We start from the raw sequence: 13,856 nt of genomic DNA on the forward strand, positions 1-13,856 counted from the left end.
CTCAGGGCGCCTAGAGCGTGCAATAAAATTTCAGAAGCTTTGTTCAAACTGCAGGCAAATCAGATTTGTTTCTCAAATCAGATCTTTTAGACAGTCTGTCCTCACTTTCATTTGCAAGGGATCAGATCAGATTTGTGAGTCAGGACATTTCGAACCTCTCCGGGCTGCTGTGTATAAAAGATTACACTGGTGAGACATCTTTCAAATGAGCAAACATGGAAAATTACAGAGATGTTCTTCAAATCTATGAATCATGTTTGATGGTGTTTGGGCATTGAGAAACACAGCAATGATGACAGCTGCTCTGCAGGGAAGAGGATCTTGATTTAACTGATGTGTGACAAAAGAATCTTTAAAGTCGTAGCAGTGAGAGCATCAGGACTTTGACATATCTGTGGATATAAGATTATGATCACACTTGGCATGCACCTTTACTGCTAGACTAACCTGTGACCCTTAGTGACAGTCCGTTTTACTCCTCCTCATCTATATCGACTTCACACTAAAAGTTTGAAAACAAACTTGTATTTTAGCCGTTCAGTGGCCTGGAATAAACTTATTTAGAATTAATTCAGTTGGGAACTTGAGGCCTTTTACTACCGATCAGCTGATCTACAATGAGCTCCACACCAACCCACACATCTGTCTTTTTCAGCACAACACATCATTCATCTCATTCTTCAGTGTAGTACATGGAAACTTGTGGAGTAGGACACATCCACATTTGTAATAACCACCAGCCTTACAGTTTAATCTACACACATCAGCCCTGCGGCTGACTTTATTTGGTTACACAAGTAGGAGAACATTTTCACTCCTGGAGGCAACTGGACCGCATTATTATCTTAATGTAGGTTTGTTCACTGATTGTCCTTTACCTTTATCAAACAATCAGTGATACACCTGTCATTTAAAAGGCGAATGCTAGTCATCAAAGATGCTTTCATATGTGCTTAACATATTATATTTGTGTTATTCTAGGCTCTGTTCACTTAATCCCTGTTTGAAAAGTTACCCTTTATCTTGTCAGTTATAATGTGACCTGCTGTTCAGGAAGCAGAGCTACCACCGTGACAATTCTGTATGAGCAGAGCACTAACAAAACTGTCTGAACTGAGAAATGTTTATGTAGGCGAGCAAGAGTTGAAACAATTTTAGATTAGGGTTAACAAGCAAAATACAAAAATGTTAAAATGTGTCTTTGAATGTGTTCATGCATTACATGGACTTTAACATGAAACAGCACTACACACAACCCTGCAACGACAGGACACACTTACATTAATTTATTCAACTGCTTGGATTATTCTTGGCACTTGTCTTTGTTTTCACAGCATCAGACGTTGATTTTCTGACACTGGGTGTAACTCTTTTTCCTGATCCTCTGTTATACGTGTGTTTATTTTCCAGGTGCGAGTGTATTCAGGTGTTTCTGGGCGTAACACTCACCACACCAGCAGACAAAGGGGTCAGATTCAGCAGCTTCTTGTACTGCTCAAAGGTGAAGAACTGCAGAGGAAAGACCGGGGATAAACAAAGTCATAAACTGGAACTTACACACACTCACACACACAGTTACAAGAAGTTACGTTAAAGCAATTAGCTGGAAAAGAGGACTTGTTAGTACTTGATAATAGTGCATGAGAATTAAGACGTACTGGAAAAAGAGAGAAGTCTGATCCCCAGTTTTAAAAGGAGACACCTCCACTGATTTGTTTATTTGATCAAAGGGCAAAGTGCCAGCAGAGGCGTCTTAATCGGACCTTTAATTTGCTTTAATTCTTCTCTCCAGACGGTTCTCACCATCAGTCCGCTTTGTTCGCTGTGTGAGCGATTACCCCATCGTCTGAGTGAGTACTTATTTTTAAAGATCTCACATCCTCAGCATCTCATTACAGAGCTGCTCCCTCCCCCCTCTGCCTCCCTCTTCTACCCCATTATGTTATGTATATGTTAGTGTAAAACCAGAGATGCTAAGCCGTCCGACATACAAATATCAAAGGACCAAGCTCAGAGGAAGGCTTGCTGTAAATGCTTGTAAGACAATATTTGGTCGGCCGACAAAACAAATAGGAGGAGACAGACCAGGCGGAGGGCGTCATGTGTTTAATCAACATGTGTGTACCATGTTAGAGCAACTGCGGTCAGAGTGTTTTCATATGGCAGCAGAGCAGCTCCTGGTGAAACCAGAGGCTGAGCCAGGCAGAGCAGAGCCAGAAGCTCTGTGGTTTTTTACGTAAGCCGACACGCACATCCTTTATCTCACCTTGACCGCTCTCTTTGGTGTCTCAGCCAGAATGGGAGGCAGGATTCCTTTGTAGAAACCAAAGACTCTGTAAAGAGAGAAAAGAAGGTAGTACATTAGCTTCCTTTAAGATGGTTGCAGTTGAATAACTTCATTGATTTGTTCAACCTAAGTAGACATTGTTATGTAGGGGAAGACAGGCAGCACAAGGCCAAGGCTGGGAGGAGAGCCTGCGACTGCTGGGAGGACTGTAGACTCTGTACACAGGGCGCATGCTTCAACTGTGAAGCCAAAGCAGTTCCTAAAATGTAGTTATTTTTAGGCAAAAATACGAAACATGACTGTTAATGAAATAATAAACTACATTTCTTTGAGTTTTTTTATTTTTTTAAGTGGGAAACTAACATACAGTATCTTTGAGCTCATGGTAACTAGTGGGTTAGCTTATTGGGACCCCACCCCCAAATCTTTATGGATTTAAATATAGCTGTTGTGTTATGTGGCTTTCGTTGTATTTGATCCTCCCACATCAGTCAGCATGCCTGATATCAAGCTAGCTAGCTAGCTAATTCACTTAGGTGTTAATGTAAGAGACACATAAAGCCCCCAACCACAGAAAGTGGATGACTTTTTGTCCATTAACTTTATGTCTCGCAAAACTTCTATGTGTTTTATTGAGGAACGCACTGGAAAAGTGTCTCAACAAATATTAATGTCCAGGTGATTTGGAGGTACCTCGCCAGCTCCATTAGTAGAGTTAAGAGCTCCATAAAGTTTGTCAGTAGCCATTTTTTGTTACAGAGGCACAGCCTTGATTTAATGTTTTGACCTCCTGTTTGAAAACATGTCAGTTGAAGCAAGGGTGTAATCTGAAACCGACAACAGGGACATACAGCAAAATCCTCTTGGAACATAACCTGGTTAGTATTAATACAGTTTTTACTCCAGTGCAGTCTGGACTGGTGAGAAAAGGCTAACACTTGAACATGTAAACATCTCCCATCAAACAACCAACAAAATGTTTTTGGACCTATTTTTCTGCAGAACACCCGCGTCTTTTACATTCAACACCCTCAGTTTGAACCGGTTCTCATTTGTCTTTTTACACAGCACTCCTTCCAGGACTCAAGCCTCTGACGATATAGACTGCAGGACTGATACCAAGGATGTAAAGTGGAAACAGAAAGTCAGTTGCTGCTGTTTGGCAACATACCGACAGAGATATGTTTTCAAGCCACAAACCATGGCAAACAAGTTCTCTGGGAATCTGGAGGAAATGATTTAAGAGATTTATTTCAGCGTTTGATATACTGGATGTTTCAAAAGACGGTAGCTGTGTAATTTTAGTCAATTTGGTAGTTTTCTTTTCCTCAATCATTCGCCCAGCCGTGATTTAAAGCACACTCAGACAGGAAGAATAACAAAATGATACAGTGAGTTATGTATATGAAGATGTTTACCTACATTTTACACAAGCTTTATTTTGTAGGCAATCCATTTTATGGAGTGTATTTACACAGTAGATGGACGGTCTGGTTAGGCTGTTGAATGCACAGTCCCAAATTAAATACAGGAAAAACACAGAGAGAAATATGATTGGCTGCTCTTTAAATGCTCACAAACGTCTTAATATTGATATTTTGCTATAAAAGAAGTCAAAGAGGGATTTTTTTCCCAGCTATTTGACATTTTCAGCTTTTACAAACAGCTTTATATGACACTCTGTCAGTCCAAAAATGTTTTAACCCTTTCCAAATGCACACATTTTGCCCTAGATGACTGGAAAATGGCATGGATATCAAGTGATAATATATGACCCACAGACTGTATAAAAATGGACAACATGACAGCTCTCCAGAGGTGAAGCCAAACATTTTAACTCATTTTTGTAATTAGCTGTACTCGTAAAACAACGGACAGAACTACAGCTATCAAACAACACCCATCCAGAGTGAAGCCATAACTTTTAGAGCTCCTCCTAGTGACTGGCCGGGTCATAAACCCTGCCTCCTCCATATTAACAGATGGGACATGGGTCAAACTTTAACATCAAAATTCATGACAAATTTTTTTTCTGAGACATGGTTTCTGTCAACAAAGCTAGTTCTTGTTTACTATTTTATGTCTAAATATTATTTTCTCTGAGATGTTTAGCCTTATTGAGTTATTTGTTGCTAAAAAAGAACCCCACCATGACTGACGGTGACTGTGTGGCATTTCCAACAGATTATCATAGAAGAGGAGGAACAGCTAAAGGAGACATAAGGATAACTTATCTCCATTAACTGATCCTAACTGCTCGGACTATGGCTTCAAACTTTGGCATCAGCACGAGATGTCAGCACACATCAGGGGGCCGTTTTAACTTCACTTTTATACGACAGGAATTTAAAGACATGTTGTCCACTTTTTTATACAGCCAATGATATAAAGGTATGCAAGTGTGCTCATGCCAATTGGCTCACAGAGGGTGTGACAAGGAGGGTCAGCTTCTGCAAAAAGGGTATATAGACAGTAGTTTGTTGATATGAAATATTATCATCATGGTGAAGGTTTCCTCCAAACACCTGACCCGTCTTTGATGTAATCATGTAATAAGATCGTAGTAAGTTCTCTGTTTTGCAAATAGAGCATGAAGCATGTTTTCTATACATACAGTAGAGAAGTGCATGCATGTGCATTTCCCCCACCTTTCAATTTAGTGAAAACATGGATGGAACAGATCATTTTTTTAAGTTTGTCAAGTTCACAGCAGGCTCTTTGAGATTGGTTTCCAAATGTACGGTAAAGTGCGTAACAAATAAAATGTATTATATTATTATTATTATTATTATTATTATTATTATTATTATTATTATTATTATCATTATTATTATTATCATTATTATTTTATTATTATTATTATTATTATTATTATTATTATTATTATTATTATTATTATTATTATTATTTAAGATGGCAGATGAGGTCAGTCCAGTTGTCAATCAGACAAAATTGAATACTTTTTGATATTTCATCATACACTTTTGTTAGAATCCTTCTTATTAGAATTCACATACTCAGGAGTTAGAAGGCAACAGAAACTGGGGACAAAAGGAGTGTCTTTGGCTGAAACGCACGCCTGATGAAGTGAAGAAAACAAACTGTCCTGGCAGCAGCAGACTGCTTCTCTGCTCTCATTCCTAAATGTTGTTTTAAGGGGATCGCCTCGAAGTGAAACAGGTACAACAGGTCTAAATCTTTAACAAGAGAAACAGTAAACACAAGATCACCTTTCATCATCTTTTAGAGCTAATTAATGTGTTCCAGGTGCTGTAGATATAAATTAAATAATTATCTCCACCCTAATGCCTTTCTAAACACAATCGACCAACCAGCTGGAGTAGGTCAGAGTTATGCAATCCAGAGGTCAAATATATGTCAGTCATACAGTTTGGATCTATTTTAGTAAATTATGCAAACATGATATACACTACCAGTCCAAAGTTTTGACACACCTTCTCATTCAAGGGTTTGTATTTATTGTAATGATTGTAAACACTGTAGATTAATACTGAAGACATCCAAACTATGGAAGAACATATATGGAATTATTGAATGAACAGAAAAGCAAAATGTGTTTTATATTTTAGATTCTGTAAAGTAGCCCCCTTTTTCCTTCATGACAGCTTTGCACACTCTTGGTATTCTCTCAGTCTGCTTCATGAAGTGGTCTCCTGGAATGGTTTCTAATTAACATGAGCCTTGTCAAGAGTTCATTTGTAGAATGACTTGCCTTCTTAATGTGTTTGAGACCATCAGTTGTGTTGTTCAGAGGTAGGGTTAGTACACAATGGATAGCCCTATTTGACTACTGTTGTAATCCAGATTATGGTAAAACCAGATTATTTCATAGTTGGGATGTCTTCAGTATTAATCTACAATGTTGAAAATAGTTCAAATAGATAAAAAACATTGAATGAGAAGTTGTTTTAACTTTTGACTGGTAGTTTACATGACTGATATCTTGAAATTAACAACAGAAACAAAAATGAACGTACCCCTACAGTTTCAAATGAGGTACTACAACCCCTGATTGAAAAACACTACTTAAACCAATTAAACACAAGAGTCAACAGAAAAGTGGCGAACAGCACATTGTATTAAAACGTGTTATGCAGAGGGCCTCAGCCTGCAGGCACCAGAGAGAGAAAGTATGAGGGAGTGAGTATTGATAGTGAACACAGGTCTGTGGACAAAGAGGACAACGTGGCGTGACCGACTGTATCCTGTGAACGGCGGCACCAGCTCTGTTGTGACAACACTCTCTACAAGTCAACAGAGATGATCTTGGTTGATTTGGTCTGAGTGTAAATATTTTTGCTGCTGGCAAACATTTCAGGTGAATATCACCTGGGAAGGACAAGGCATTCAACTTCCACTGAATCCTAGAAGCAGCTTCACTAAAACAGCAGTGAACCAACACTAATTATCCAAACACTTGTCATCAGGTGACAGAGCCAACCTGCTTCACCCACACCTGAAGTAACACAAACAGCACAGGCTCTGGGTAATTGAGCCATCATCATGATAATAAAGCTGGAGGAAGGGATTATGGCTGAGGGTGATCCCTCTCTAAATTAATCCCTCCTATTGTTTGTGTAAGTAAGATATTTCAGTCAGACGGAAGAGCCTGCCCTCTGCTCTCTTTGTCCATGCAAATGCTGGCCACAGATTTCCCGGGTGTGGTCAGGCTGGGCAGCCACCAGGTGATGAAGAGGGGGTGAAATTTGTTACAGAACAAATATGGCCTCTAGTGAGTGGCCATCATTTGAATCCTGATTTGATTTCCAATGTAAAGTACACATTAAGTCCCTTTTTGGCTTTCCTAAACAAATGGCCTCCTGACACAGAGAGCGAGGGGCAGAGGGTGCGTGTGTGTGTGTGTGTGTGTATGTGTGTGTGTGTGTGTGTGTGTGTGTGTGTGTGTGTGTGTGTGTGTGTGTGTGTGTGTGTGTGTGTGTGTAAATGATTTGTCCTTCATTTTCATAAACCTTTCCTTTTTTAACAGCCTCCATCCATCTGGAGGGGAGTGTGGCACTGACAACATACACAAGAGTGATTAAATAAGCCGACTGATGACATCAATCAGGTACAAATTATGACTCCTAAAATTGTAGAAAAGATTGCAAAAATTCAAGAATTACTTTTATGTAGTGAAAAAAAATCCTCAGCATGAAAGTCATTATCTGCAGCTGATTTTCACAGCACTGTTATGAAGAAATCTGTGGGAAATATGAGCCACCCAAGGGAACATTTTAACATGTAAACAGCCGGCATGCTTCATCTGCAAATATTTTCACTTTCCCAGTGTCTAGGGTAACCTTGACATTGTCACTGATAATGCAGCAGAACAACCAGTAGCCAGAAACCACCAGCAGGAGCCATATTTAGCTTACTTTGATGTACCGTGCACATTCAAAGGGGAAGACATTTATAGTAAACATGTTAAAAAAGCATGGAAAAGTCAAGACTGTTACATTTATGCACTTTGAGGCAGTGGAATCAAGTTGATTATTTCTGAGAAATAAAAAAGAAAGAAATAAAGAAATAGAAATAAAAATGGAAAGCTTTTGTTGTTTTTCATATTCTGGAAGATTTCGGTAAATTTCTCATGAAATGACACTGTGAAATCCTTACTTTAGCAGAAATGTTGACTGTGTACTAAACTCAACAGTTTACAATTTTATCTAAACAAACAAGCTCTCAAAAGAATAGTTTGACATTATGTAACACATGTTTGTTCACTTTCTCGCTGACAGTTTTATGAAAAGACAAACACCCACGTCTGAGCTATTAATACGAAGTGCCAGTCGGTAGATGGTTAGCTTAGCACTGAGATTGAAAGTGGGGGAGTGCAACTGGCACAAGAAAAAAAAGCTTGCAAAAGCCACTGAAGCTTACTAATTAACATGTTGCATCTTGTTAAATCCTCTAAAAAAATTGAGGTGAAAAAACAACATGTTCATCATGGTTCAGGAGCGAAGAAGCTCAGAAATCAAAACGTCAAACAGTTCCTTTTTGAATGGTCGCTGCTTCATACTAATCATGTCGGATTCACTGTAGTAAAACATGTGTAATCTGGTGGTCACGCTTATCTGCACTTCCTTGAATGTCGAAGATTTAGCATGGGTGGTCCCTGTTGTAGCCCTCCCTCCCTCCCTGCCTTCCTCCTTCCTCTTTCAGAACATGCTCGAGTTCCCGGCATCAGTCACAGGTCTGCTGTACAGAAACCTACACGCTCTGCTGTACTGCCTGGACCTTTTTAATATTCCTGTGGCCGTGCTCCGGGTCTCGACCCAGCCTGTGGATACCGCACCGGTAAAGAATGCTCTAGAATAGAGACTTTTTGTTTCCCCTCCAGACGGAAACACTTAACACATGCTCAAAGTGCTACACCCACACGCAACACAAAAAGGAGCGTGGCGTGTAAGGGAATACACAAACCAAGTGTCGGTGAGCGTGGTTCACACTGTCACACACTTAGCAGCAGTGCTACATGATGTCATGCTGGATTTCATACCAATGTATAAAAACCTTTTTTAAAAAAATGATTTCACATCAATGTATTCTGACCCTGGGAGTGCTGATGTTCATTCTGGGTTCTCTTGTCATGTGCAGTGAACATGGAAATAGAACAGAAAGAAGTATTTAACACATCCAAGCTGATAAGTAAGAAAGCTGGGAAATACAAACTATTCTTTTTGCCACAGTATCAACAGGCGGAGATGAATAATGCTGGACTGCTTTCTGCAGCATGATATTATGTGTTGGTTAGGTTGTCCCTAGTGTTGCTTTTATTTTTGAAAATGAATCCTCATTGTTATGGAGTTTGACCAACCAGAAACAAAAATTTTAAAATATAAAATAAAAAAAAACATATTTTTGGGGCATTTTTTTGCATTTATTGGGTTAGCCAGCTGAAGAGAGACAATAGTAGTGGGGAGTAGAGGATGGAGGAAGACATGCAGCAAATGGTCCTGGCTAAGAGTCAAACCATGTACCGCTATATACATGGCTTACGCTTAAACAGCTAGGCATAGAACGCCCCTAGAATCAAATATTTAACACAGCTGAGTAGTAAAATAATAGTACGCCTGTGTCGGTGAGCGTGGTTCACACTGTCACACACTTAGCAGCAGTGCTACATGATGTCATGCTGGATTTCATACCAATGTATAAAAACCTTTTTTAAAATAATGATTTCACATCAATGTATTCTGACCCTGGGAGTGCTGATGTTCATTCTGGGTTCTCTTGTCATGTGCAGTGAACATGGAAATAGAACACAAATATGAAACAAATGTATTTATGTGTACGCTACTTGGAAGTTCATCAAGGTTCAAATTTTAAAGATTGAATTACATAATTTTGTCTTCTTGTAAAGGAAAATGTAAAGCGAGCAGGTGGTTATGCAAAATAAAATCCTGACAGGGTGAGCAGAACCCCGCTCACTATACAGTTGTGCTCATAAGTTTACATACCCTGGCAGAATGTATGGTTTCTTGGGTAGTTTCTGTTGTCTTTATGATATAAAATGAGTAAACACAGTTGTTTGATAAAAAATCTGCTTCACCCAACCACTAACCATGAGTGGAAAAAAAGTTTTTCTCTTATCATTCATATTCTCTGAAAAATGGCCCAAAAAATCACTAATTCTGTCAGGGTATGTAAACTTCTGAGCACAACTGTACATTATTCTGCTTATTACCTGGATACCAACTAAAGATATTAACAAGTGAACATAAATTATTGTTCGATATTATTGATTAAAAATGTATTATTTTATGCTGCTAAAAAATAAACCCTCAGATTCCATGGCATCATTATTTTCATCAGCCTACTTTTTGAATTAACATTAAACTGAGCATTTTCATTCCCAGTGAAGTCAAAACATTAGTATTTTCCTGTTGGTATAATTCATTCATAATTCTTTACAGAGGCAGAAAATAACAGCAGCACCTGTAAGGTCCTCTTTATATTTCTTTTTTTCCACCCTGGCATTTTCTTCTCACTCAACCTGTTCTGTAACTCTGCCAAAGCCCACACTGTGTTATAGATTCCCTGTTTCCTTCAATTTGGTCGACGTCTCTTTCGCTTTCTTTTAACATTGCTCATTTCTGTGCAGTTTCTGTTGTCATCTTCATCTTCTCGTCTCTGCTGTTGACTGATTGGCCATTAACCACCAATAAAATGAGTGTAATGTTGAAAATACCCCTATGGTGTTTACAGATGCTATTGGTAAGAGATGTTTTTGTCACATGATTAACAGGAAGAGGTGAAATCATCATCTTTATAATGTGCCAAACTTTTTTCGATTTGATATGATGTTTAATCTGTTTGTACAGCACTTGTTAATGAGAATATATTACTGTTGTTAGCGGGTTTTGACCAATCAGGAGGAAGTATTTAACACATCCAGGTGATTAGTAAGAAAGCTGGGAAATACAAACTATTCTTTTTGCCACAGTATCAACAGGCAGAGATGAAATATGCTGGACTCCTTTCTGCAGAACAATATGATATTATGTGTTGGTTAGGTTGTCTATAGTGTTGCTTTTTATTTTTGAAAATTAATCCTCATTGTAATGGAGTTTGACCAACCAGAAACAAAATTTTTAAAATATACAATAAAATAAACACGTATTTTTGGGGCATTTTTTGCATTTATTGGGTTAGCCAGCTGAAGAGAGACAATAGTAGTGGGGAGTAGAGGATGGAGGAAGACATGCAGCAAATGGTCCTGGCCAAGAGTCAAACTATGTACCGCTATATACATGGCTTGCGCTTAAACAGCTAGGCATACAGCGCTCCTAGAATCAAATATTTAACACAGCTGAGTAGTAAAATAATAGTAGGTAACCCACACTATAACAGTCATTTATTAACTATAAGTGTTCAAAATGTATTCTGCTGATACGCAGGAGGGTCAAATTTGATAATTACTATTTCCAGGCCTCAAAGATGGCGTCACACATCTGCACATTCTCGTGTCTTTCCTCAATTAAATCACCATTCTCTGGCTTGAAGCTCAGGTTTCCCCCCTCATCACCTCGGAGAGAAAATGAGCTCTGATGTTGGCTAAGTCCTGCCATAAGCTGACAGAAGATGTTTATTTTTAATAATAATTCTACAACAGTGAGGCCTAACACTATTTGTACAAGTTATAACTAAGTGGTTTGGCCTGGAGGTAATCCGTAATGTGCTACTGGGGAATAATTACAGCCTTAGCAAAAATATACGGTACATTATAATTGGTCGATGAGAAAGTGGATCTTCTGTATTCGGGGATGCTCCGACACGTACCACGGCTCTATCTTGCGGGCCATCACTCAGATAGCTTTCATAGCTGATGGTGTAAATGCTGTGTAATTTGGCAACCTTTCTATTGTGTTAGAGAGTTCTTTGGAAGTACATGCAGACCTACTCCCTAAGGACACACCCAGAAAGCATGCAGGCGCAAAGGTATTAGATTTCACCCTGTGAGGCTGTGTGTGTGTGTGTGTGAGTGGGTGTGTGTGGGGTGAAGAGGGCACAGCTACTGTAGCAGGATCGCCGTGTCTGCTGAGCTACAGCCAGAGTAGCACTTATAACCGTCACTAGCAGGCCTCTCGACGTGCGCTCGCTCACACCTCGCAGCAGATCAACTTTATATCCGCTGTAAAGCTGTCGACTCGCCGTAAACAGAGCGAGTGGCAACCACTTTCTCCTGCACCTGCACTGTCTCACAGTCCTGTCACCGGCAGGCAGAGGAGGAGGGGGCATGGTGCTGTGACTGTCTTTTAGTAGTGTGAAAGTTTTACACTAAAGCCCATAAGAAGCACAGTCTTGTGCATTGTGAGGGGCAATTATCAGGCACATCCAGGGGCTGACGGCAGGATACTTGTGAAGGCTGTTGACAGACACACTGGTTATCTAAGAGAAGTGGAACCTTGACACTTTTAGCTGTCCAGACATTAGACCACCACGCCAACAAATAAAGCAAAACAAATAAAGACAGTCTGAATACTTCCTGACCTGATGAATCTTTGTCTTTGAAAGAGATGGACTGGCCTCTGCCATTGACCCTTGTTTATTTATACTTTTTCATTAAAAATCTATATTTTGTATTCATCTGATTTAAGTGTAATAAGTGTAATCCTATGGCCAAATGAGGCTTAGAAGATGCAGTTATTTGGAAAAGAGACTCATGTATCAAATAATTACAAAGGAATGAACTATCCGGTATTTCTTTAAAGCTCTAACTGGAGTTCCATCAATGTCAGGAGTCAGGACTTTCAACCAACACTTCATTCATCAGGTGTTCTACACTCATTACAATCATGTATTTAAAAATTATTTCCTCTGAATGTTGCCCTTTGATAATAAACAGGGAGATTTAATTTCAATAAAAACATAAACCACATGCTAGCTTAACAATATGTCGCCTGAGGCAAGAAGAAAACACGCTCCTCCCACAACAAGAGGACTGAGATCATTGGTTTTCCGGAGAAACTGTGCGTCAAATTCATGAGCTGTTTTTTTTCCTACCCTTCATTGCGGAAGATGGTTCTGAAGCAATCACCCAGGCCTTTGTAGCTGTTCGGGTCACTGCCTCCCCTCTGGATCTGGAACCTGAAAGCACAAAGTTGATGATATTAAGAGCTTTTATCAGTATAAAGAACATAGAGCAGCTGGGTTAATTGTGCACTCATTGCTGTGATCGTAGTATTTTTTGTTGTTTTTGTTGCCCTGATTGTCTCAGACACCTGTGTGTAAAATACACTCAGAACAAACTTGATCGCTTCATAAATGAGCTCATTTCCCTCCGTGTTTTCCTCCCCTCTCCCTTTCATCCGGCGGTTTTTCCTCCTCTGCCAAGATGAGAGGCTCCCACCTCCAGGTCCCCCCTGCGCAGGGGAGAACTCAAACATTTATTTAACCCAACCGATCCAATTAGCCACCCGACTCCCCGGGACAAGGCCTTTTGGAGCAAGCTTTTCTACTACTTACATGCTAGTAAGCCAATCGAAACAGCTTTTGAGTTACGTGTAAATTTTTAATATGATGGAGCCAGTCGAAGGACTTTTTTGTTGTATGGCAAACATGCTGGTACCTCCCTAATAAAGGCTGGTGAGCTGTGTGTAAACCTTTTACACAAGAGAGGTTGAAAGGATGAATATAAATGGTTCCTGTTTGAGATAAAGTTTCAGGTTTTGAGAAGACAAGAAGAGATCTCATTATATACTTACTTTTTACAAATAAAACTGTACAGAGAATGTAGATAACACTCAGGTTTCAGGTCAGTAGAGTGGATCAAATATTGGGAAAATACAATGATTGAAACGGCTTCATATTTTGTAACATTTTGCTTGCAAATGTTGAGAATATTGGTTGTTTTGAGTGAAGAAACAGAAGCACAAGTAAAGCGTCAAAGTGAACGGGACAAGAGAAAGATTCCCTCCTCATATGGCTTCAACTGCCAGGTCACAGGGTCAGCAGTAAGTCGTCCATGCGGGTGCCTGATGGGGCCATAAAGGGCCCCCGGGTTCCAGTGATGGGGGGGTTTAGTGGGGTGAGCGGCCTTTCATAT

At 39.6% G+C, this 13,856-nt stretch overlaps 1 protein-coding gene across 2 annotated transcripts in view; it reads right to left on the bottom strand.

Annotated features, from left to right (window-relative positions):
• slc25a21 (solute carrier family 25 member 21) overlaps positions 1-13,856 on the bottom strand; it is a 144,418-nt gene that overhangs the window by 7,147 nt on the left and 123,415 nt on the right. For both annotated transcript variants that reach the window (XM_034675678.1, XM_034675679.1), the window contains 3 exons: positions 12,815-12,898; positions 2,267-2,333; positions 1,450-1,509 (listed from right to left, as the gene is read on the bottom strand). In XM_034675678.1, the coding sequence (XP_034531569.1) occupies positions 1,450-1,509; positions 2,267-2,333; positions 12,815-12,898 (211 nt within the window). The remainder of the gene's footprint in view (positions 1-1,449; positions 1,510-2,266; positions 2,334-12,814; positions 12,899-13,856) is intronic.

The sequence above is a fragment of the Notolabrus celidotus genome, chromosome 22, assembly GCF_009762535.1.
Source record: "Notolabrus celidotus isolate fNotCel1 chromosome 22, fNotCel1.pri, whole genome shotgun sequence".
NCBI classification, from domain to species: Eukaryota; Metazoa; Chordata; class Actinopteri; order Labriformes; family Labridae; genus Notolabrus; species Notolabrus celidotus.